This window comes from Artibeus jamaicensis, unplaced genomic scaffold (genome assembly GCF_021234435.1).
Source record: "Artibeus jamaicensis isolate MK-2021 breed Jamaican fruit bat unplaced genomic scaffold, CSHL_Jam_final scaffold_369, whole genome shotgun sequence".
NCBI classification, from domain to species: domain Eukaryota; kingdom Metazoa; phylum Chordata; class Mammalia; order Chiroptera; family Phyllostomidae; genus Artibeus; species Artibeus jamaicensis.
Genome location: NW_026522042.1, coordinates 35,022,490 through 35,048,310, shown reverse-complemented (window position 1 = coordinate 35,048,310; position 25,821 = coordinate 35,022,490). Strand labels below are relative to the sequence as shown.

The 25,821-nt window shown below is 40.6% G+C and overlaps 1 protein-coding gene across 7 annotated transcripts in view; it reads left to right on the top strand.

The window, feature by feature from the left end:
* PDE4D (phosphodiesterase 4D) overlaps positions 1-19,298 on the top strand; it is a 658,809-nt gene extending 639,511 nt beyond the window's left edge. For all 7 annotated transcript variants that reach the window (XM_053657205.1, XM_053657206.1, XM_053657209.1 and 4 more), the window contains 9 exons: positions 384-477; positions 1,815-1,987; positions 2,574-2,672; positions 4,999-5,163; positions 6,502-6,601; positions 11,957-12,111; positions 13,017-13,139; positions 13,600-13,782; positions 14,406-19,298. In XM_053657205.1, the coding sequence (XP_053513180.1) occupies positions 384-477; positions 1,815-1,987; positions 2,574-2,672; positions 4,999-5,163; positions 6,502-6,601; positions 11,957-12,111; positions 13,017-13,139; positions 13,600-13,782; positions 14,406-14,822 (1,509 nt within the window). In that variant the 3' untranslated portion in view covers positions 14,823-19,298. The remainder of the gene's footprint in view (positions 1-383; positions 478-1,814; positions 1,988-2,573; positions 2,673-4,998; positions 5,164-6,501; positions 6,602-11,956; positions 12,112-13,016; positions 13,140-13,599; positions 13,783-14,405) is intronic.
* The last annotated feature ends 6,523 nt before the right edge of the window (positions 19,299-25,821 follow it).

Here is a 25,821-nt window from a genome sequence, read left to right as displayed (position 1 = left end):
TTGATGCAAATTAAACCACATTTTATTGTATGGCAGCCTTTTGTGTGCCTATCAATTAGGGGTTTTTTTTCTTCTCTAAATACTAATAACACTTTATTTTTTAATGTCCTTTAAATTAAAATTAAATAAAATTCAAACTCAGCTCTCTTTTGCTCTAGCTACAATGTAAGTGCTTGCTAGCCCCGTGTGGCTAGCGGTCACTGTAATGCACAGCACAGGTCATAGGGTCTTTCTGTCACTGCAGAAAGTTCCATCACATAGCACCCATCTAAGGTATCAGGACACTTTAAAAATTCTTTGGACATATTTTCTGTATCTTAGCACATGCTTATGTTCCTTCACTTAAATGTTCATCTTCTATTATTTTATTTGATCTGTTTCAGTTTAAAAGGATGCTCAATCGGGAGCTCACCCATCTCTCTGAAATGAGTCGGTCTGGAAACCAGGTGTCTGAGTACATATCCAACACGTTCTTAGGTGAGAGCGACAATCTAACTGCACTTTAGGATTTCCTCTCAGGTTGTTTGTTTTGGGGGAGGTGGATGAGGGCACCAACTAATTTTGGAAATCAAGTGTTAGGAATTTTATTTGTTTTTATTCATTATATTAATCATGCAAACCCCTAAGCTTTAGAACCTCACATGAAAAAGTACATTTTTTTATCTCTTAGTTTTATCCAGGACTTTAGGGATTTTCTGAATTAAAGGTCTATAGTGCCAAAGTATGAAACTGCAAAATATGTTTTTCCGAGAGATCTATACATGCATTCAACAAATTCTTGTTCAGCACCAGCCATTTGCTGGGTACTAGGTATTTAATGATAAACTAGAAATGGTCCTTGCCCTCAGTGGGTTGATGGTCTAATGGTAAACTGATGAAGCAGAGCGATAGAATGCAGTTGCTAAAGAGACGCTTGCTGATAACAATAGCCGAGAGTTGTGTACAGGACAGCACCACTCCCACTGCCCATTCACAGAAGAAAAAATGCAGTAAGTGAACCTCAGTAACTTGTACATGTCCTTGATTTGACTTTATTTGGAAAACCAAATTGCTGAATGTCTTACTAGCATATTAACACACAAGTATGTACAAGGATGAGTTAGAGGAGCTTCACCCCATCAGGGATAAAGGTACTGACACATCTTGTGTCTTTTATTTGAAAAGAACAGCTTTTGTGAATCCAATGTTGACCTATCAGAGAACATTGGAGATTCTCTGTGCTTCCTATAAAACCTTGTTATATCATAACTGCTATCTCACTATAGTGTAGAAAATGTGGAATAGCAGGAGTGATCCAAGTCATTCAGATAAGCTGCTTAACTCCCACAGTGTGATCCATTTCTGCAGGCTGTTGGGTTTCCACTGCTGTTTTTATATTTACGCAGGAAGTGGCTCCTATTTCCAAGTGGCTATTTCCTTACTTGACAAGAGCAGTTTTGAAGCCACTGAGTGGATTGAAGATAGGAATGGAGTTGATGAACAGTGGAAATAACCAATGTGCTTTGCCTTTTCCAAGTCTACTATCATGATGAGTGTTTTGAAAAAATTAATTACAGCATCCTATCAAAATGGTAACCAGTGAACACATTTGATGTGATTACCTTGCAGTGAGATTTAGTTGCTTAATTTGCGGTGTCAAATTAAGTCCACATCAAGTTGTAAATACTCAACTTCTCTAAAAGGAGCTTTACCTGGAAATATTTCCTGGAACATACAATGATAATTTAAAACCTGTCCAGTTATATCTGTTATGCTTTTTTAAAAGGCCCAAGTAGCAGTAAGAGTAAATGTAGACTATTTTCTCTGTTTTTAAGATAAGCAACATGAGGTGGAAATTCCTTCTCCAACTCAGAAGGAAAAGGAGAAGAAGAAAAGGCCGATGTCTCAGATCAGCGGGGTCAAGAAGCTGACGCACAGCTCCAGCCTGACCAACTCCAGCATCCCGAGGTTCGGGGTTAAAACGGAGCAAGAGGACGTCCTCGCCAAGGTGGGAGAATGTCCAGGCTCATGATCACAGATACACAGCAATGCCTTTTCACGGATTTTGATCCCTTCTCTTTTAGTGGATGGACAAGTTTATCAACTTATAGGGGATTTTTCTGAAGACAGGAGTGCAGTTTATAAAGCTCTTTTTATATTATTTGGATTTTACGAATATGTGAATATACACAGGCTGTTTGTGCTGTGTGTTCTTTCCTTTTTGCTTCTGAATTTTATTGTTTAACCTTAAATAGTTAGACATCTACTATCTCTTCTGTTGTCAGAAGAATAGATAAAGTTTTTGTGAATGGATCTTATCTATTGAAGAAATTATTTGAAATTTATGTTGAAAGTATGTCAATATGTTGTATTGTCAAAGACAGGAGGTTAAGCAATACTATTCAGTTTTTAGTACGTCTGAGCGAACTTGCCTAAAGTGTCCCTTTACTTAGGTAGTGTATCCATCACAGTTAAAATGAATTCGTTTTTAAAAATCTACCTTCCTTTACATTAAAGTCAGTAATTTTTAAATGAATATGTTCATTGGTTCACGTTGCACCTTTCTGATTTTTTCGGCCTCTCTCTCGCCCCAGGAACTAGAAGATGTGAACAAATGGGGCCTTCACGTGTTCAGAATCGCAGAGCTGTCTGGGAACCGGCCTCTGACTGTTATCATGCACACCATCTTCCAGGTAACGGCTTCGTGTCCGGGCTGCACCTGGAACATGCATTTCGTCATCTTTGCTCCTCACCGTCTTTTGCGTATTTTGTACTTTTTCCTTTTTTGTCCTTTTACCTGGGAAGTAATAAGAATACAGAACAGTTTAAATATGGGCAAAATACAAGTAAACCAATGTTACTAATTTTCTTCCATTTAAAAAAAAGATATGTGGGAAAATTGAAATGATTTATTAAAAGAATAGTTTAAAAATCATCCACATGCTCCTGACTCACCTAGAGAACAGAGTATTAACTCTAAAAACATGAATCAGCCCCCTGCCGACTAGTCTTCAGATGTAATCTCTTCACAGTTTTGTGAACCGCTCTCTTCTTCACATCCGTTTTTCATTCTTGTTGAGCTCCCTGTGTCCCGGTGCAGGGTTAAGATTTAAATGAGGAGTTGAGGCTATAGTTACTCCAGGACTGGAGTGACAGATTACAGCCCTAGAAAGGATGTTGCATTTCAACCGATGTGATCTAGTTAGTAGCCAAGTCAGTGGTACTAGATTCAGACTAACAATGATTATGGGACACAGACACTTTTATACTGGCAGCTCACACCGTACATCTTGAGTTAAGCACTGTTGGGCTTCTGAAGGACAACTCAGCACTGCTTTTATCCCTAAAGTCCCTGGATCTAAGTCCCTCCTGTTGACCTGCTGACAGCAATCAAGACTCATCTACCGGAGGAGTGAGTACTCAGCCCACACAGAAGGCACACCTCAAGTACATGGCTTAGGTGACAGGGGAGGCCGTGCCGCTGGACACCTGCTACATTAGGTCATGCTACCAAGACAGGGGGTCATAGCAGCTGTACCTAACACACAGAAACAAACACAGGGAGACTGCCAAAATGGAGAGACAACGAATCATGGCCCAAATGAAAGAACAGATCAAAACTCCAGAAAAAGAACTAAATGAAATGGAGATAAGCAATCTATCAGATTAGAGGTCAAAACACTGGTTATAAGGATGCTCAAGGAACTCAGTGTGGGAACTTCAACAGCATAAAAAAGACTCAGGAAGAAATGAAGGATACACTGATTGGATTTAAGAATGATTAATAGAGAGTCAGCATCAGAGTGGATGAAGCTGACAATCAAATCAGTGATTTGTAACATAAGGAAGAAAAAGACATCAGTACAGCAAGAAGAAAACAGAATCCAAAAAAATCAAGAATAGTGTAAGGAACCTCTGAGACAACTTCAAATGTTCCCTCATTTGAATCATAGGGGTGCCAGAAGAAGAAGAGAAAGAGCAAGAAATTGGAAACCTATTAGAAATAAATAATAAAATAAAACTTCCCTAATTTGGTGAAGGAAATAGACATACATGTCCAAGAAACACAGAGAGTCCCAAACAAGATTGACACAAAGAGGACCACACCAATACTCATCATAATTAAAATGCCAAAGGTTAAAGATAAAAAGAGAATTTTAAAAGCAGCAAGAGAAAAACAAATATTTATCTATAAAGGAGTTCCCATAAGACAGTCAGCTGATTTCTCAAAAGAAACTTTGCAGGCAAGAATGGACTGGCAAGACACATTCAAAGTGATGAAAAGCAAGGACCTAGATTACTGTATCCAAGCAAAGCTATCATTTAGAATGGAAGGGCAGATAAAGTGCTTCCCAGATGAGGTAATGCTGAAGGAGTTCATCATCACCAAGCCATTATTATATGAAATGTTAAAGGAACTTACAAAAAAGATCAAAACTATGAACATTAAAATGGTAATAAATATATAACTATCAACAATTGAATCTAAAGAACAAATTATGCAAAAAAGCAGAGCAGAAACAGAATCGTAGATATAGAGAACATTGGAAAGGTGGCCAGTGGGGCAAGGAGCCTAGAAGAATGGAGAAAAGATGAAGGGATTAAGAAGCGCAAATTGGTAGTTACAGAGTAGGCAGGGCGGTGTTTAGAGCAAGTATAGGAAGTGGAGTAGCCAAAGAACTTACATGCATGACCCATGGATGTGACCAGAGCAAGGGATCACTGGAGGGAGTGGGGATTACTGGGTGGAGGAGGGCAAAGGGGGAAAAAATTGGGACAGCTGTAATAGCATAATCAGTTTTTAAAAAGAGAACATTTTGCCTAGACCAGAGTTCCCAGCCTTGGCCCTAAAATAAATAAATAAAGTCCCTGGATCTTCCCAAAGATTCCCGTTTTCCTCCCTAGACATTAGGAGAGAGAATGCCATTTCTACTCCCGGATGTGATTTTTTTTTAACACATTCTATGGAAAATCTTTTTATGTGAGGACAACATGTTAAGAGGATTTCTTTTCCTACAGGAACGGGATTTATTAAAAACATTTAAAATTCCAGTGGACACTTTAATCACATACCTTATGACCCTGGAAGACCATTACCACGCCGACGTGGCCTACCACAACAACATTCACGCCGCAGACGTCGTCCAGTCGACACACGTGCTGTTGTCTACGCCGGCTCTGGAGGTAAACCTGCTCTCTAAAACCTTGAGAATACTACCTTGCCACTCGTAAAGGTCATTAAACGTTTATAGTAAAGGGTATGCAGTACAGAATATAGTTGGCTTCATTGTAAGTCTATGAGTTTTAAAGGAAAAGACATGGGGGCAGTAAGTCAATAGCCTGGAGATTTTGTCTGCCAGTTGGCCAGGTATTTAGGGATTCATCTGTTCGTGACACTGCTTCCTGGAAACGATCTGGTGGACAGCCCTTAAACACATCTGTCTGGCTTGTTCAACTTTCATTTGTTTTTCTGGAATTTAGTCTGATGGCTTTTGCATGTATAGTTCAAAGGATGATTACTCTAAAATACAAGCAACACATTGATTTTTTTCCATAGAACTTATTAGAAGGAAACACCTTTTTTAAAAGATTTTATTTATTATTTTTAGACAGAGGTGAAGAGAGAGAAGGAGAGGGACAGAAACATCAGTATGTGGTTGCCTATTATGCTTCCCCTACTGGGGCCCTGGCCCACAACCAGGCATGCGCCCTGACTGGGAATCAAACTGCAACCCTTTGGTTTGAAAATCCACTGGGCCACGCCAGCCAGGGCAGGAAGCGCTTCTTTAATTTCACCAAATCCCAAGAAGTTGTTTCAGGAAATGTTTATTTAAGCAATTTGATTTCCTTAATTGTTTGGGGAAAGATTCTTTTTTACTAATGTATTTTATAGTTCACATTGTTTTCATTATAAAACTATGTTATTACCTCATCATTTGAGTGAGTGGTTCTCAACTGGGGGTGATTCCTTTCTTTTCCTTCTCCCCCTTCCCCCCCAAGAAGTATGTGGCAATATGTGGAGACTTTTTTACCTGTCACAACAGGGCCGAGGCGGTACATGCTACTGACATGTCATGGTTAAAAGTCAGGGATTCTGCTACAGTTCCTTCAATACACAAGACTACTTCACATAACAGAGATTATCTGGCCAAAAATATGAATTCTACTCGAGTTGAGAAACCCTGGTCTGAATGAAGGGGAAAAAATTATTGTTCGTTATTTTCTTTAAAAAATAATTTAAAATACTCTTTTTGCAATGTTTAAAAATATATAACCAATGGAAAAGTTTTTATCATAAATGATAATAATATTTAAAATAATAATAAAATATTTTCTTCCAAGATTATTACACTTAAAAAGGTTATGACTTCTAAACGACTCTTCCCGACACATTGTAATAATACATTTTGAAACTTCATTTGTTTTCCATCAAATTCTACTGAGTACTATTTCCTGTTTGTTTAAACCTTAATTTGTGTTGTAATAGAGTAGTGATGTTATCTATATTGTCTGGTTTTCCAGGCTGTGTTTACAGATTTGGAGATTCTTGCAGCAATTTTTGCCAGTGCAATACATGATGTCGATCATCCTGGTGTGTCAAATCAGTTTCTGATCAATACAAGTAAGTGGAGCTAGTCTTCTTTTCTGCAGAAGATATTTTTTCTTTGTGTACTTTAGAATGAAGGTCTTTATATACTTGGGGGTGTCTCCAGAGCCATAAAGTTCTTTTGAGATGTGTAAATATGCATTTTAATGAGAGTGTGTGTTAATGTAATTTAGTTCTGAAAATTATTATTGTATCCCATGAGGCATATGCTGTTTGAATATTTAGAATGTGTAGTCTATTTTTGTATCTTTTTGTAGCCTCTGGACTACCATCCAACAAAGTACACTTCCATGACTCACATATAGAAAGATTCGGAAAGTCACAGATTTCCTAAAACGTGTGGCTAGCCAAGTTCATTTTACAAGTTTGGTCTATGAACTTACGTACTTATCCAAGATCAGACAGGATAACATTTCATAGCCCAGCAACCATATAAGAACCTACACCACAGGGTCTTCAGGAACCACCGAAGCGTTAACTAACCATTAACACATAAATAGTAACACACGTGAGATGCTGCTGCATGAGTTCACGTTGTGGGTGGCGGGGGGCTAGGGCTGACCGGTTCCTTTCTGAGAAGAGCAGGGAGACCACGCAGCACAGTGAACACTTGGCCTTCTCCTCAGCCTGGCCTGATTTATTATTTTGATTGTTGTGCTTGTCATTTGTTAAAAACCTATAAAAGGTTCCTAATTTTATAGGTTTTTAACAAATTCATAAAAATTTTGTTTTAATTTAATGTTTTGCCTTTAAGAAAGGTATATATTTTTTATTTAGATTAATAACATCCAAAATTCAGACTAGCGTGTGTTGTTTCTTGTGTGCTACTCTATACAGCATTATGTGTTCCCTTATTATTACTTTAGAATTAAGAACAGAAAAAAATTAAGCAACTGACAATAAAGTCACTGCCTCCAAGTTCTCTGATCATTTATTTTTTTTTAATGAAGACCAGCTTTTTTCTTCACTGTGGGACCCTCCAAGGGCAAATGGGCTTAGGCTGGCACTGGCAGAAGGACGCTGGTGAGCACCGGGTACGTGGAGTCTGAGACTAAAGCGAGCAGGTCCTCGGTTCGCTCATGAATCTGATGGTCTCCCAAGTTCGAGACCCACGGAGATAGGGAGTGCAGAAATTTAGGGGAGAATTACAAATACAATGACAGTGGCCAGGGCTGTCGGTTTAAGACTTTTGCTGATGACTTGCTTGAGGTAAAAGGAGAACTAACTCTGTTTTTTAAGTATTTTGTTATTCAGTGGTGTTGCTAGGATCTCCTTTCCATGGGACCTCAGCCATACTGGGAAGCGAACTGTTCCCACAGCAGCTGCGGATTGCTGTTCCCTTCAGGGTGGGGCGTGATGAGGCTGTGTTATCCCTGAGAGAATGAATCAGCAGCAGCATCTGGTCCATGACAGTACCACAGGGCTGGTCGGAGCCCCAGGGCATTATGAGAATGACTGCCTTAGCTAGCTTTTGATTCCGGATCATGCCAGTAAGCACTTTATTTCAGGGTGCAGAGGGAGCTTCATAGCCAGTAGCCCAAGAAAGTTCTGACTTCACAGCACATTATAAAGGAGTCCCTTTAAAAACTTGTAAACTTACAATTAATAACTTTGTGAAATGCACTATCAAAATTATGTGACTGTTTTTACTTTGCAGTAAACTCTTTTTTTATAGACATATTTTCTCTTTCTCCCATGTGTTAATTGAGCACCAGTGGCTCAAACCAGCAGTGTTAGCACCTTAGAGCCGGTGCTGCCAACTTGTCCAGTGCCAAAAGCTTCATCTGCATTTCCTTTAATAAAGAATCCGAAAGACTTTTAATCATCAAATTTACAAACCCAGAGCTTGAAGGTCACCCATCTTGTTATACAAAAGCCCTGTGAGGTTGCAAGGCTTGCTTTGGTAGAGAGGCCCTGGAGCTCAGCTGTCTGATGCTGAGTCTAGGTACGCTCCTCTGCTTCGTGGTTGTGACGATGGTCTCCATTGTTTTGCTTGTGCTCATTGTAGGTGCCCAGTGATTTCCTACTAACAATGTGCGCAGTCATTGTAAACATGCTGGAGGCTTCCACAACAGATCATTTCTATCTAGCAGAGTCAGCTAAGCTTTTATAAATGATTTAGGTGTATGGGAGAATATGAATAAGATTTAAAGTTGAAATTCTAGCTGGGAAGCTGTAGAAGTCTTTTGCAAGGACAATACATGTAAATAAATTCATAAAATGCAAATAACTTCATAAAGCTTTGAATATAACATGCTGGAGGGTGTCGTTTAAAAAGAGCATTAAACTTCAGAGCATTTTTTTCTCAGTAAAGCATTCTCAAAACACAGAATCTATGCAGCATCAAGTTTTACTTGGAAAACGAGTCATTTTTGTTTTTAGCAAAGATGCCTAAATTTTGTGGAGAAAGATTTACCCACATGACTTTGTGTTCAAAGCATACGGCTTTTAATTGCAAGAGCAGAGGCATTTCGTTACGTTAGGGTGGAGCTAGATCAGGCCATTGATACACACGTTTTCTTTCTGCAGTCTCATTTTAAAACAAGCTTTCCATAGTTCTATTTGTATATTATATGTGGAATGTTATATTTCTGTAGAAATCTAATCCTTTCAAGGTAAGGCTAAATTCATGCTTGTCAAATGTCATCATATAGAAATAATTGCTTAGATCATCCTTTTTTGGCTTTTTCATACTTTATTTTTATATTTTAACATTGTTTTGTATTGTTGTTCAAGTACAGTTTTCTGCCTTTTTCCCCCATCATTATTTTATTCAACAAACAAATCATTGAGGGCATTCCCTGCACCACATATTGTCCCGGGAACACGTGCTCTAACGAGACCACGCCCTGGCTCTGCGGAGCTGACCTTCTGCTAGAAAAGACCAACCGTAACACGTGAATGTATGACATCAGATGGTACTAACAAGGGCAGAGAAAAACAACGCTAGTTAAGGGCACCAAGGAGCGAATAAACCAAGGGAGTGAGCCAGGCTGTTTCGTTTAATCTTTTGTCCTTGGCCACTGGATATTAAGTTAAAATCACTAATTCCCTTCTCCACTTCAAGGAAGAATGTTTTGTTCAGAAGTACCCAGGAGAAACCAGATAACCAAGCCCATTATATAAATAACTTCTAATTTTCTATAGGGCTTTTAGTCTCTAACTCAATTGAGATGTCTTTGGGAAGGACTGTTAAGATTTGTACACATATAATGACAAATAAGGTGAAATGTGGTAAATGCCAAATGAGTGGTACAAAGTATACAGGAAATCACAGGAGAAAGTGGGCAGTTCTGCCTGTGGTAATCAAGAAATGCTTCATGGAAGAGGTGACTCGTATTGTGCATTGGAAAAATGAGAGGGTTTCAACAAAATCATATAAACTGGCCGCCCTTACCCTCTGTTCCCTCACAGCGAACTATGAAGGCAACCGTCTGATTATTCCTAGCCTTTAAGGAGTCTACATAGAACTGCTGGACTGCCACCTTTGGGGAAAAATCTATCTCCAAAATACAGAATCTTACCCCCCCCTTTAGATGTGACCACACATCTTAAAACAAATCAGCAGTCACCGCCACCTCTGTGTAACAGCCCCAGCGGCTGGAGAGGCAGCAGTGGCCCACCAGTCTGAGAAGGAATGGGTTCCTGTTCTTTCTGGTCAGTCTGGACTCAAATGTCAGGAGCTACTGCTTTCCTAGGCAGGCTTGGCTAGGGCTCCTGGACAGCCTGCTTTGTGAAAGGTCATCCTTACCTTGAGTGGAATTCAGATTCTTTGTCTCAGCATTCCTACCACAGATCAACCTCTTCCTTAAAGCAGCAGCTCCTCATCCTTTATTCTGCAGGCTTAATAGCTGAATTTCTTCATGTTCACAGGGCATATAGATTAACCCAGGTTTTTATAAGTCTAGTCAGTTCTGTTAATGACCCTGATCTACATACAATTTGCTCCCTTAAAAGAACCATAATATATTCATTTGGATTTATTTCTCCAATCAGAAAACATTTTGCCTTCCTTTCAATGTTATTTAATAGGATTATACTGTAGAAACAATAATATCACGTGTAAGATCCTTTAGAGTTTAAAAGTTTTTTATTTCTATATGTTTAATTATTTATAGATATTTATAGTTAGATGCTTTCATAGACTATTTAAAAGTCAAATTGACCAGATACTGACCTTTAGAAAATGAGCACTATTGCTTTATCAAGAAATAAAAAAAGAAAGAGAGAGAGAAAGGCAATTATACCATACATGCAAACTGCCACTCTATTCATCTCTGTCTGAGTAGCTGGTAGCCAAAACTTCAATGAGGAAATTCCTGCTTGCGTAGTACTGATGAAGTCATAGGTTTCACTGCAGAAATGTATCTTGAAGCTCTCTTCTCCTCCCTAGCTTCTTTAAAATAGTCATCGAGTAGCACTGGATTTTGTTCTTAAAAAAGAATGTATGTTTCCAAATATATTTTCTGTACATTAGTCAGTAAAAAGATCAAGCATATGCACTTTTAGTCTTTATAAGGACTTAAGTGGAGTCAGATTCACTTACCAGTCAATCTTTTTAATGACTCTCACATACATCTGGTCTGCTGTTTACAGGAGCTAGTTAGAGGGCAGGATCTTTTACTGCCTAAAATCCACAGGTCTGGGGCGGTTGTGAGAAAGAGCAGCGTCCTCACCGTGAGATACACAGGCAGCCTGACGTCCATCTCTGTGTGACGCCCGAGTGTGCAGGTAGAAAAGACATGACACATGTGAAACAGAATGACTGCTCTCCTTCTCCAGAGTGGTGCTTGGAAAGGGAAATGGAAAAACGAATAAAGCTGCTCTTTCAAAGCTATTGTGTGAATAAAAATAAGTAAGAGCAGCCTAAACAAATCTAATATCTCGTGTGCATGTGTTCCAAACTGTTCTCGTACCCTCTCTGAGTACAGGCAATCCTACGTGATCCTTACATTATATGAAATGTTAGCTAGGTGGTGAACACTTATCAGGAACACAATATGTCATGCTTCAGACATGTTGCAAATATTAAGAATAATGTGATACTCTGCCGAGCTTGTAGAACAACCTGTGGCAGATCTGGAAGGGAGGTCAAAATTCATCTGTTCCGGTTCTTCTTCCACTTTAGAAAAGGAAAAGCTGAGGCCCACGGGGTGAAATCAGTCACATCAGGATTCACTCTTAGGATTCCAATGCCCTTGCCACTATGACAATAACTGGTCCGTTCTCTCTGAGTTGTCCTGTAGCGGAAAGGCCAGCCGAGGTATTTAGAGGAAACTGCTTCCTAAGCACAAAGTATATCAGAAGATGAAGAATAAGATAAGCTTAGAATAAATGGCTTTGCTAATCTTATCTCATCCTCCTTTTAAGATTCTGAACTTGCCTTGATGTACAATGATTCTTCGGTCTTGGAGAACCATCACTTGGCTGTGGGCTTTAAGTTGCTTCAAGAAGAAAACTGTGACATTTTCCAGAACTTGACCAAAAAGCAAAGACAATCATTAAGGAAAATGGTCATTGACATTGTAAGTAGTTGATAAAATCAAAAAAGAGGACTGTGATGCAAATTGTTTTAAAGTGAACAAGAATGAGTGTTAGGTGAAAGGAACTGTATATTTTAAAACCTATTATTTCACTTCGTGTTGGAGAAACTGCCCCTGCTGCTGGCAATGAACTTCTGTAATAGGTTTCTTTTTTCCTTTTTTGACTTCTAGCAGTTTGAACTTAAGAATAATGACAGCTTACCCTCATCATTCTAGTTTTATGTTCTGAACTCCTCTGGGCTGGTGAAGGCAGCCTAGATGATAACGAGCAGAGAATGCTGGCCGCAGCGTGAACTTTTTAATCCAAAAAGTTGGTGGCGGAGTGGGTGGGAGTCTCCATCAGAGACAGTGCCATTTAGAAACCTACCGTGATTTTAATATTTTCTCTGTGCATATCATTCACAGTGATTACAAGACACAGGAAACTTTCTGGTTATCAAAAAAGGCATTCTGTTAAGCTCTGTGCACACAGAGACAGGAATGGTCTGTCCTAAGTGGGCAAAGAATCGCCCAGAGAATCTGGTTTCTGAGTGAATGGGCTCCAATCAGCACATCATCATCCAGAAACCACTTTCTAGTCCAAGGAATGGGAAAAATATGTGATGATGCCTTAATCATGGGGATACCGTTTCTCTTTTTTCCCCGTCATAAAAGTGGTTGTCGTGCCTAACTTGCCTATGTGTTGCACACGCATATCTGGGCTTCCAGAAAAACTGACAATGAAGGGGAAAAGGCTGTGCCCCAGAACATGGTAGAGTTTCCACACACTGCTCTTCAATGACATAATGGCTTTTCATTTCCTCTCATGTTCTGAATAATAACTTTTATCCGCAAATTCTTTTTGCCTCTGGACTTTTTTACTTAATAAAATACTCTTTATTTTTAAGGTACTTGCAACAGACATGTCAAAACACATGAATCTGCTGGCTGATCTGAAAACTATGGTTGAAACTAAGAAAGTGACAAGTTCGGGAGTGCTGCTGCTGGACAATTACTCAGACAGGATTCAGGTAAAGCGTTTCTAGAATGTTCACACGCGTCTGTGTGTCTCGCTTTGGTAAGATTCATCTCTCGTTCTCCCAGCTAGTGACTTTAGTAATTATAAGCAGCAATTTTATCCAAATTCTTTATCTTTAGAATTAACCAGATGAAATGCTATTTCATTTGGATGTGCATTTTTTAAAAAAAGCCCTGACATTCCACAAAACCAGCGACTTAAGCAGCTCTAAATCTAATCAGCCGGCTGCATGAACAGTTTCTCTCGGAACTTAGATGCAGTAGAGGTGGCATAATTTGGGACTATTAATATAAGTGTGAACCATACACAGACACATCATGGTTGAACTGTTTGGAATGAATCTTACACTACATGTATTTTTAATTGTCACAGTCATTTCATGTGAATTTCTAGTAAAAAAAAAATTTAAAAAGGAGCAGGTGCTGAATAGAGAAAGCATTCTTCTATTTTAGGTCCTCCAGAACATGGTGCACTGCGCGGACCTGAGCAACCCCACGAAGCCTCTCCAGCTGTACCGCCAGTGGACAGACCGCATCATGGAGGAGTTCTTCCGCCAGGGGGACCGGGAGAGGGAGCGGGGCATGGAGATAAGTCCGATGTGTGACAAGCACAATGCATCTGTGGAAAAATCACAGGTGAGGCATGAAGCATCACGCTTTCAGAGAGAACAAAGCTACAACTTCAACATTTCATTCCATCGTATCCACATCACACCGTAGTTTAGTGATTTTTAAATTAGTCATACCTCAGAACTTGTTAGCTTTGGAACTCGTCAAACCCTGTACTGCTCACATTTGGATGAGAAAAATATATTTCAGCATGTGGCCTTGCTCGGGACTCACTGCGCTTGCTAGAACTTGTTTGAGTCACGATACCACCCCATGAGAGAAAATGCTTCATTGTATGGTACTCATAGGCTTTGGTACTTGTCATTAAGTTCCAGAACAAATTAACAAGTGCCAGGGTACCACTGTCATACTTTATTTTTGTAAGTTTAACTTTACATTAGTGTTTGTAAGCCAAAAATTGCCTTCATTATTATGATTTATATTCATACAGTCATTTATATGTTCTTATGGCATTATATTCATTAATGACTATATTCACATAGTATATTTATAGGTGTAGAAACAGTTTAATCTGAATCCATGTGGAGCGCACAACAGTATTTCTGCTCTCTCAGTTCACCTATATTTTGGCTGTTCCATTCTTCCTTAGTCCTAAGTCCTATACTCAAACTGGATTTCTTTTTAACTAGGTGGGCTTCATAGACTATATCGTTCATCCTCTCTGGGAGACATGGGCAGACCTTGTACACCCTGATGCCCAGGATATTTTGGACACTTTGGAGGACAATCGTGAATGGTACCAGAGCACAATTCCTCAGAGCCCCTCCCCAGCACCCGATGACCAGGAGGAGGGCCGGCAGGGTCAGACTGAGAAGTTCCAGTTTGAACTCACTCTAGAGGAGGATGGCGAGTCAGACACTGAAAAGGACAGTGGAAGTCAAGTAGAAGAAGACACTAGCTGCAGTGACTCCAAGACTCTCTGCACTCAAGACTCGGAGTCCACCGAAATCCCCCTTGATGAACAGGTCGAAGAGGAAGCAGTAGGGGAAGAAGAGGGAAGCCAGCCGGAAGCTTCTGTAATAGACGACCATTCTCCTGACACGTAACAGTGCAAAAGACTTTCACGCCTTTTTTTTTAGTAGAAAAATTGTTTCCAAAGTGCATGTCACATGCCACAACCATGGTCACACCTCACTGTCATCTGCCAGGACGTTTGTTGAACAAAACTGACCTTGACTACTCAGTCTGGCGCTCAGGAATATTGTAACCAGTTTTTTCACCTCCATGTCATCAGAGTGAGGGGGATATCGTCACGAACAGCATTTTAACAAGATTTCAGCTTGGAAATGCTGACAAAGCAGAGAAAAATCAACTCCAAAATGTTTCTGAGACAGCGTGGCTCATCTGACAGCCCAGAAGTCGATATGACTTGGGATTTCTTGTCTTTTTATTTGTCTATGATATTTTCAGTGGAAAGGAGGCATTACACAGACGGAGTGAACTAATGAATGAAGCAGCAAACGGGTCAGGAACAAGACACAGCGTGAATCTGTTACCAGGAGGAAGATGAGCCACAGAAATCACATAATTTTCTAATTTCAAGTCTTCCTGATACATGACTGAACAGTGTGGTTCAGTGAGCTGCACCGACCTCTGCATTTTGTATGATATGTAAAACGGACTTTTTGTAGAGCTTACTTTTATTATTAAATGTATTGAGGTATTATATTTAAAAAACTCTGTTCAGAACTTCATTTGCCACTGGTTATTTTTTTCTAAGGAGTAACTTGCAAGTTTTCAGTACAAATCTGTGCTACACTGGATAAATCTAATTTACAAATTTTACTTGCACCTTATAGTTCATAGCAATTAACTAATTTGTAGTGGTTCATTGTTTTATATACCAATGACTTCCATATTTTAAAATGAAAACTAATTTTATGTTGCAAGAAGCTCTTTTTGTAGGGTCTTCGTTTACGTTGCCTTTTGTTTCACTGTTTCCCAATAGCAGAGTTGCTCGTCACTGACACTTTCCTTCATGGTGTGCAAAGTGTTTGTTCAGTAAAACTTCCACGTGCGTTCTTTCTAATGTGTCTTAAGCTTCATGGACATTCAGTCATCAGTTGGTGTTGTCTGAAGCAAATGAGAGACATATAAATACCCAGTAGCTACAATGGTCAGCCTTTTTTAGATATTTTCCTATTCAGTGTCTTCGGGTGTCTGTTTGCTCTGTCAGTAGACCATGCACCCTCATTCCCCGAGTGCGTGTCTTCGTAATAACCCACGTACATCCTGCTCACTTTTATTGTTTCCACAGTCCGTTGTAGCCAGACGAACTTTTGCTCCTTGTGCTGCCTTATTATTTAGCGTGTGTTTGAACCTCTGTCCATGTTCATAGATAGGGTCCTATTGACCGTATCATTGCCATTTTGATTGATGGGGGAGAAACAGGTAGGTTAGAGTTAGCATCAATTTCTATGGCGAGGTCACATGGAATGACTAGCTTTTACTAGCTTTTGACTTGATTTACAGAGGAGAGGTAACAGCTAATTAGGCAGTTTTAAAAATATTAGCAGAACATATTCAGAAACACCAATATAACTAATGCTCTTTTGTTTCTATGATTTTGCCATGGGATTAAGACTATATGAGGAATATTCTTGAAAAGTCATCCGAAGTGTAGCAACCACCCTTCCTTAATGGACAAGCACGTAACAAGCGGGAACCACCCTGTCAGTTGTCGCTGCTCCATGAGTATCTCTCGTACAGGAGAACCGCCTGGGTCGCATGGAGGGAAAGGTCTGTGCTGCCACCAGGGCCAGGTGTTTGGCCATCCAGTGCCACCTTGGAATACTGGGTTGAGTAGAAAGATTCTGCAGAAATAAAAATTAGAGATCACCCTTGGCTGAATTTAGCAGCAAGAATTTTATTACAATTTTAGAGATTAATGCCCAGTATTTACCTTCAGTTGGCATCTTGGGGCATTTATTTCATGTGGACTTTCTTCCCATTTCAGCTCTTAATACAGTGTTTGCCTTCTCTGTGGAGAGTTTGGAACCCAAATGATCATTTTTCACATGGATATCCGAGAATTGACATAGAACTAAGGGGGGGGCAGTATCTGACTAAATGGGAAGTAAATAAAACGGTTAAGAAACAGTGTAACCCTGAAAAACATTTATGCTTAGGATGCTGCAGGAAACCTTCTGGAGACAAGCAGTAAATAATCAGCCAGGGAAATGACCGAGTGGAAGAGAGCTCCTGTTTTAATCCCCCTGAGACCCGCTGGTGGGGAACTCACGAAGCTCTGATCTTTCACACAGAGCAGAAAAGGAACCCACTGATTAGTGGTCGGGTTTCCACCCTCCCTCCCCTGTGAAGATCACACAGTAACCTTTCAGATAATGTCCTACCTTTGTCCAGAAACTCATTTCTGTTTTAGTTTTATTTGTCCCTGATGGAGGTCTAGAAGAAAAGGCAAAGAATCTAGGGTTTATTCCCTTTTCCAAAATAATCTCATTCCCTCCTCTCCCTAATACTTGGTATTTCCCCCACAGAGTGCCTAGAATCTTAATAATGAAAAAAAATTTTTAAACAGCAATATGTCACAAACAAATCCAGACCTGAAAGGGTTTACATCTGCACTAAAAAAGAGATGCTTTCTTTTTTCAATTTGTTAATTTTTTAATGGTCACATATGGTGAAGTTACCCACTGATTGACAATCAAATTGTAGAAAATGCATAATATCCAAGAGACAGGGACTAATGCACTGTACGATCAGTTTATCCTCTCCCTTCTTTCTCCTTTTTCTCCCTCCTTCTCTCTCGCCCAAGTGTGCTTCAGAATTATACACCGCTTTAAAAATAACATCCTTTCACAAGTGGCTTTATGTTTCCTAAAATGCCATAAGAAAATGCAATACCTGGGTACTGTATGGGGAAAAAATGTCCAAGTTTGCATAAAACCAGTGCATTTCAGCTTGCAAGTTACTAAACATAATAATGCTGTTTTAACTTTATTTTATTTTACGTCACTTAAAATTCACAACAAAATAATGTAGATAGAACAAATTGCAGATAAGGAAAAAACTTGAATGAAATGGATTTCACAGAAAGCTTTATGATAATTTTCGGATGCATTATTTATTTTTTGTGCCATGCATTTTTTCTCACCAAATGACCTTACCTGTAATACAGTCTTGTTTGTCTGTTTACAACCATGTATTTATTGTAATGTACATACTGTAATGTTAATTGTAAATTATCAGTTCTTATTAAAACATCAGCCCATGATGGGATGGTGTTGATATATTTGGAAACTCTTGGTGAGAGAATGAATGGTGTGTATACATACTCCTTGTACATTTTCTTTTCTCCTGTAATATAGTCTTGTCACCTTAGAGCCTGTTTATGGAAAATTCAAGAAAAACTATAAAATACATAAAGATATATAAATTTAAAAACATAGCTGCAGGTCTTTGGTCCCAGGGCTGTGCCTTAACTTTAACCAATATTTTCTTCTGTTTTGCTGCATTTGAAAGTAAGGTTACGGTGAGGCTAGGGCTGGGCATTTCACATCCAAGCTTTGAATCCATTGGTTTTCTGGTGGTGGCTGGATTTTGCAAAACCACAGATGACCTCCGGAAGATCCAGAGACCCTTTGGAGACACAAGCTTAAGGACTCCTTGCCATGGAGCCGTGCTGCATGTGGGACAGATGTTTTCCCCATCTGTTGATCTTGAGTTAGTTACACTGATTTGTTGTCTACTTCCAACACTACTGGGAAAATATATTCTTGTCCAGTGATTATAAAAAGTACTTTTGGCACCTAGAGCACATAGGCAAGTGAATTTGATTTGAAACTAGAGCCAAGGGTCTCACCTGCTGGTTAATCATTTATTCATCGCTTCCTATCATACTAAGAAAAGATATCACATGAAAAATGTCATTTTTGAACCCTGGAATTTTTCTTTAATTAAGATCAACTAAAATTTTAGTGTGTAAGTCCGTAGGATACACATTTTATATGATGCCAATTGACATAGCATAAAGGATTTACCGTTCTCTAGAATTTGTTTCTGCAAAACTTATATTGCTTTAGAATTTAAAAATTAACCTTTCACCATGGCCAGCTCCAAAAAGCTATGAAAAATTCCCAGTGGATGATGAGGAAACTTTTTTCCACTGCTGCCCAGCCCTCTGAAAACATGGCTTAGTGAAAGGAGAGATTCTTTTTTAGGAAAAAATGAGCCTTCTATTATTTTGTTTTATTTTTTGACACAAACTGTAGATTTTAGCAGCCCTGGCCCAAAGGAATTTGATTACTTTTGTTTTACACAGTACAAAGGGGACACTATAATTACAAAAACACATCCTTCGTTACTGATTTTAGTTGTTTTTAATTTCATTTCCTTAGATAATGTTCTCAGAGTGGTAACTTGTGTGTGAGCATTATAAATGACAAATCTTTTAGTGGTTTCTTAGCCTCTCTTACAGCCCATGGGGATAGTACTGTACATCAATACCTTCATATGAAATTTTTATATGCAATGGAAATAAAAGCATGGGTTGATTCTGCCTATTCATGACTCAATCTTTTACAAATAAAAGATTAACTAAAACTGTAGTTTAGTCCACACAGGTTTCTAATAGTAATAGAGATTATTAAAGTGACATGAAAAGATAGTGACATAAGCTAGTATTGTTACTCATAATCAAATGAAACAGGATTGTGTAGGTCAACCTTTCCATAGAAAGAAATTGCCAAGGTTATTTAAAATGGCCTACAGGGCTAAGCACAGTGTTTTGTAACAAGGCTTGGGAAGCGGACTTCTCTGTCTAATTGAATATTCCAGCACACTGAAAGTTAACCAGACATCTGACATTTGGTCATTGGGTAGCCACTGCAAACTGCAAGGTTCTAAAGACTCAACTGTGAAGAAGATGTGCAGCTTCTGCTTCCCTGACCTTGCACTGAGGAAAGGACAAAGGCCCTGAGCACCTTCACACATGTGCTCAGAAGAACCTCTGGTGCAATGACTCAGTGGGAACCTGAACTGGTTCTCTTCTGGCTTCCTTAAGGAAGTGTTTTGGGCTGAGCTCTGAAGCAACAGTGAGAGGAAACCAGCCAAAGGGAAAGTGAAAAGGAAGAGGAAGGGGACCCAGACAGGACACTTCACTTGCTAAAGTTCTGAGGTCCAAAGGAATTGAGGCCCCTGGAGAAGCGGAAGGAACGCATCCCTGATCCATCACTCATTATTCCTCCCCCTGCTTTAGTTTTCATAATGCTCATCACAAACTAACATCTACATCTGTTTATGTATTGCCTGTCTCTCCCACCAGAACAGGGCTCTGGGAGAGCAAAGTCGTCTCTATTATTTTGTCGGTATCCTCACACCTAAACCTGCCTGATGCACCTGCTTAACATTTGTTAAGTAAAGCCACCAAATTGATGTTGGATGTAATCCAGTCTGATAATCAATATGTTTTAGAATCTTAAGGAATCAGCAAAACTTTAGTGCACAGGTTAATCTCCAGACCTTAACTACTAGCATAGGGTATAGTACGCTCCGCTTATTCATGATTTTTCTTTCTGCAGTTTCAGTTATCTGCAGTCAGCTGCAGTCAGAAAACGTTAGATGGAATATTCCAGAAATGAACAAAACCATAAGTTTTCAATCGTGCGCCATTCGGAGTAGCCCGATGAAATCTCGCGAGTCCTGCTCCATCCCACCCCCAGGACGTGAATCGCATCTCCAAGCTGTACATCTGCCCCACCTGGTTAGCCACTTACTAGCCATCTAGGTTATCAGACTGACTGTTGAGGGGTCTGCAGTGTTTGTGCTCAAGAAACCCTTATCTGACTTTGAAAACAGCCCCCAAGTGCAAGCATAGTAACGCTGGCGATTCAGATATGCCAAAGAGAGGCCATAAAGTGCTTCCTTTAAGTGAAAATGTGAAAGTTCTTACGTTAATAAGGAAACAAAAAAAGCGTGCTGAGTTTGCTAAGATCTACGGTAAGAACAAATCTATCTGTGAAATTGTGATAAAGGAAAAAGAAATTTGTGCTAGTTTTCCTGTCGCACCTCAAACTGCAAAGTTTCGACTACAGTGCATGATAAGTGCTTAGTTAAGATGGAAAGGTGCTAAATTTGTGAGTGGTAGACAAAAAATGGAAAATGTGTTTATTGATGGCAATATGTTGTGCCAGAAAGAACTTGCTGCTCCCAGGAGAGAAAGAATGGACAATCAGTGAGTCCAGATTTGGAAAGAAAGGGACCACCTGAAATTTTCCCTTCCTCTCTGGACCGGACACCACAGAGTTGGTGGAAGGGCAGCTTCGGTAAGAATTCTCACTCTCGGCTTCTGAGAGTTTTCCTGGGATCCCGTGTGCAAGGTCCAAAATGAGTGGGGTTTATAGTAGGGAGTGAAGCCCCGATAGCTTCCAGAATGTGGCAGGGTTTTCCACTAATTTTCATTTTAATCTCCCATTGGCTGAGTGAGGGCATAACGGATAGCACTTTACTGGAGAGTCCCTGGGAGTGCCATCAACACTTCAGGGGTAGATACTAAGGCCTTTGAGCTGCGGCGAAAGGGTTTACCAGAACCTTTGAGTACATACCCTCCTTTTTCCAGTGTCTTGGTTGGGTGCAGTCGACACACAGATTTCTGAGCCGGTGTTTTGATGATGGACACAGAAGGGGGCAAAAGAGGCCCAGGTGTTTTCAGTTCTGACTTTGAGGCTATTGCAGCTGCCAGATAATTTAGTGGTGTTTACTGACTGCCCTGAGGTCTCCAGAGTGGAAAGGCAGCGTGGACAGAGGGTTGATGAGTGCTCAGGTAAAGGAAGGTGGAGAGGAGGAGTCGGTGTCACAAGCTTGTTTTAGGAATCTCTTGTGTTGTTGATTTTGCATTAGCCTTTTGCCATGAAGCTATTTTGGAATTTTGAAACCTTTTGGAGGCGTCTGTGTTCCACTTAAAATAGGTATCCCATTTTTGGTTGTTTGAGAACCTTTTACTTTCAAGGGCATGTCTAATTGGAACATTCCCCATAACGGCGGTCATTGTTAAGTGTAGGTTGTCTTAGTAAAAAGATCAAGGCGGTGGGGACTGAACATTCCAGCCCTCTAATGCCATGGCGGGCTCCCCTGGCAAACAGCCCCCGTCCTTTGGTGTTTTCCAGTCACCTATTACCCTAAGAAGACACCTTCATGGCTGTTGTCACTCAGGACATTCCAAGACTTTGGGGAGCTCTGTATCTGAAACTGGGAGAAAGGCCAATGGTGTATTTCTTGTTACAGAATCACAATATCACACATTATAAGTTGGCATGGGCTAGGGGTGTAAAGATCAAAACGTCATTCAAAGGAGAGAAGAGACTAACAGAAAATCACATCTGCGTTTTCCCTGAGAGACCATTAGTGTAATGGGCAGGGGCTGAGCACCTTAACAGTCCTCAGCTGCCCACTGTGGCTCTCTTCAGTCACACGTGCCCCTCTGCGCTGGTCATTGGATGAAGCCACACAACACATAGGGCTTGGGTCTGGCATGACAGGGGGCACCAAAGGGGCCAAATGACACAACTCAGAAGTTCAGGGGATTCATTTTGACCACGGGATTAACTTTATCCTTTGGAATCCGGAGATGAGAGGGAGCCAGGCTGACTAATTTCTTCTCCCCTCTCCCTGAACTGCTCTTTGAAGTTCTTCGGGACGATCCCGGAGTTCCTGCCCAGAGAAAGCCCCTTCCCAGCCACCTGTACGGTCTCTTGACTGTGAGGCAGTAGCCAGTATGGAAACATATCACAACACCCTGCTTCCCTTCTTTCCTACTTCCCTTCCTTTTCCTACTTCACTTGCTACTTTGGGCCTCAATCATTTTTTCCTCATCCTACTACCCAAAGGTGTGCACCTCCCAAATCAACTGCTACCACCATGATCCCTCCCTCTGCCCCTTGTTTCCTAGAGACCTTCAGCTACATGCCACCCTGTACATTCAGAATAGCAGATGCCAAACTTGAGTATACATGTACATGGGCGCTGTGTTTAAAATAGGGCCTTTATGGGCAGAGACTCTTACTTATCTTTGTTTCCCCATGGCTTTGTTCAGCGTTTGCCATATTGCCCGGGTTCTCAAACAGGAAAGAACAACAACTGGTAATTAAATGAATGAATGAATGAGATTGATGGGGAAGAGTGGGAGGGGAGGGTATGAATTGGCATAGAATGAATTAGAGACTGGGTATTCAGGAATTGAGAGAGCTGGGGACCAAAGGCAGATGGAGGAGAGTATGGGACTGAAGTGGAGTTGAAGGAATCAGGCATTCTAACTAGAAACAAGGGAGGGGAGGACAATGAGAGAGAGATTGTGGTTGTCTTCCCCTTCTGGGAAGTTTTATCCACACCCACTGTAAAAGACACCCTTTGTTGCCTACTCAAGTATTGCCACCCCTCCCCCCTCACTTGCTTCCTGGGTAAATGGAAGTTGGAATTTGTTTAGGTTTTGTGAAGTTAGGGATTTCCAGGGAGACTCGGCCTCTGCTCAGTCCCACAGACTGACTCTGAGCCCGAGGGCAGGTCCTCCCCGCTTGCTGGTGGCTAGGTCAGGGCAGGCTCGCAGTTCTGAACCAGGAGGCACAGGAGTCTTCGGGAAGCTGCCCCTCACTGTTACTAAGGGGGAAAAGGAAGGGACACTGTCTCTCCCGGGCTTTGGAAATTGTTCTTGAGGCTGTCATAATTGGACTGTTTTCTTGAGACCGTGAAAGAAGCCATCTAAGACACAAATACTGAGGGCATCAGAGCAGGTGGGAGAGCCTGAGTCTCTGAAGCTGTTTTTGACTCGTGAAATAATCAACCCTCCTTCTGAAGTATGTGAGACAGTGACTACCTCTTATAATTTAAGCCGTAAATGATTGCACCTTCTATTACCTGCCCCTGAAAGAATCTACTATCTTTTCTAACACACCTACTATCTTCTCTAACAACTTGTCCATGACCCTGGGCTGGAAGCGGGGATGGAAGTGCCTGGCACAGTAGGAGGGCCGGGGCTTTGGCCCCAAATTGGCTGAGTGACCTTAGGTGTGTTCATTAATCTCTGAATCCTACTTTAAAAAATGTTTTAAAAATGTAAATTAGGATATTAGAATCTGCTCTACATTCTTCACAGTGTTATGAGAGCAAATGGACAAAAGTTCATCTTACTGCAAACTTTAGACAATATTTTTCAAGCTATAGCCTTTAATCCATTAATGGGTTGTGAAGTTAAAAGACGATTTCAGTGAGCACTAAAAATAAAAAGAACTACAGTAGCATTAAAAACTTTACTGCACACCATACATAAGAATAAGTTTAGTTTTCCAAAATTCCCATTTCATATGTGTGTGTGCATTTGTACATGCCTGTGTGTATGTGCACAGTTGCCAGGTAAAATATATTTTCTGCTTTAGTTCATGCACCAAAGAAGTTTGAGAGGCATGGATTTAGAGCAAACTCAACATCTGAGATGGCTAGAGGACCCTAGATCTCTCACCAACCCCTACCCACTTGTTTAGGTTCCTTTCACAGCTCCAAAATGGATTCTAAAGAGAAATGCAAGTTGATCCCAAGAAAGGCCTAATGAGAAACATAAAAGGGAGCCATTGATGGTTTCAGGGCGATATGATGGAGTAAATGCTTAAGGAAAGGGCCCAGCAGTGATGTTTCAGATGGCCTGGACCAGAACATTCAGAAGCAAGGACATGATTTCTGAGTGGATTAGGACTCTCCAGAGAGACAGACAAATTGGTTGGTTGGGTGGATGGGCGGACAAACGGACAGATGGAGAGATTTATTATAGAAATCGGTTCATGCAGTTATAAAAACCAAGAAATCCCAAGATGGCCATCTGTAAACTGGCAAATCAGTAAAGCTGGGGTTGTAAATTCAGCCCAAGTCTGAGGGCTTGAGAGCCAGGAAAGCCAATGGTGTAAGTCCCAATTGGAGTTTGAAGGCCCAAGAACCGGGAAGCACTGATATCTGAGGGCAGCTGAAGAGGGTTGTCACGGCTCAAGCAGAGGGCCGCCCTTTGCCCTTTTTCCAGCTTTTGGATCTCTGCAGGCCCTGAATGGATGGGATCATGCCCACCCACATTGGTGAGGGCCACCTTTTTATTCAGTCTACCGATTCAAATCTCTTTCAGAAATACAGACACGCCCGGACATGTTTTAGCAATTAGCCATCACATTGGGCTTTTGAGAGTCTGTGGTGTCCAGAGTCTGGCTCTAAAAGTAGATTAAAGTCATAGTACGCCAGCTCATCCGTGTGAGAGGACAAAGGCAATGCCAACGCTTGGCCTTGGCAATGCCCCTTGGACTTCTGGGGAAACTGGGACGTCACTGGGCACAGAGTGAGATGCTCCTGGCTTTAGATTCAGCACCCAGGGCATAGTCTTCAACTAATTTGGTCTCATTTTCTTTCTTATAAGAGGTACTTCATGTGTCTATTTTACTTATGAACTATTTTTTAATTTGTAAAGATAACACAGGTACATTGTTTAAAAAGTCAGAGTTTTACGTGACTCATCACCACACATTAGTTAGTCTGCTCGGGCTGCCATAAAAAATACCACAGACTGGGTGACTTAAACAAACAGAAATTGTTGTTCTTACAGCTCTGGAAGCCGAACGTCCAAGATCATTGTGCTAACAGGTTTGATTTCTTCTAAGCCACCCCCTCTGTGTCCTCTCATGGTCTTTCTCTGCACATGCGCCTGGTGGTTCTGTGTGTCCAAATATCTTATAAAGAGACTGGTAGGCTTGGATTAGGGTCATGCCTATGAACTTTTTACTTAATTACTTTTTCACTTAATTACTTTTATTTTTGCATAATTACTTCTTTAAAGGCCCCATCTCCAAATGAAGTCACATTCCGAGGTACTAGGGCTTAGGACTTCAACGTATAAATCGGTGGTGGGGGTAGGTATGCAATTCAGTCCATGAGAACCAACAAAAGGGAATACTTTATTTCACCCTACCCCTCCACGCCCTGATTCCCACTCCCTAAAAGTTTAGACCTTTTACTTTTTCTTCCTCCATTTACTGCCTTGTGTGTAAATGACTAGTGTGTACT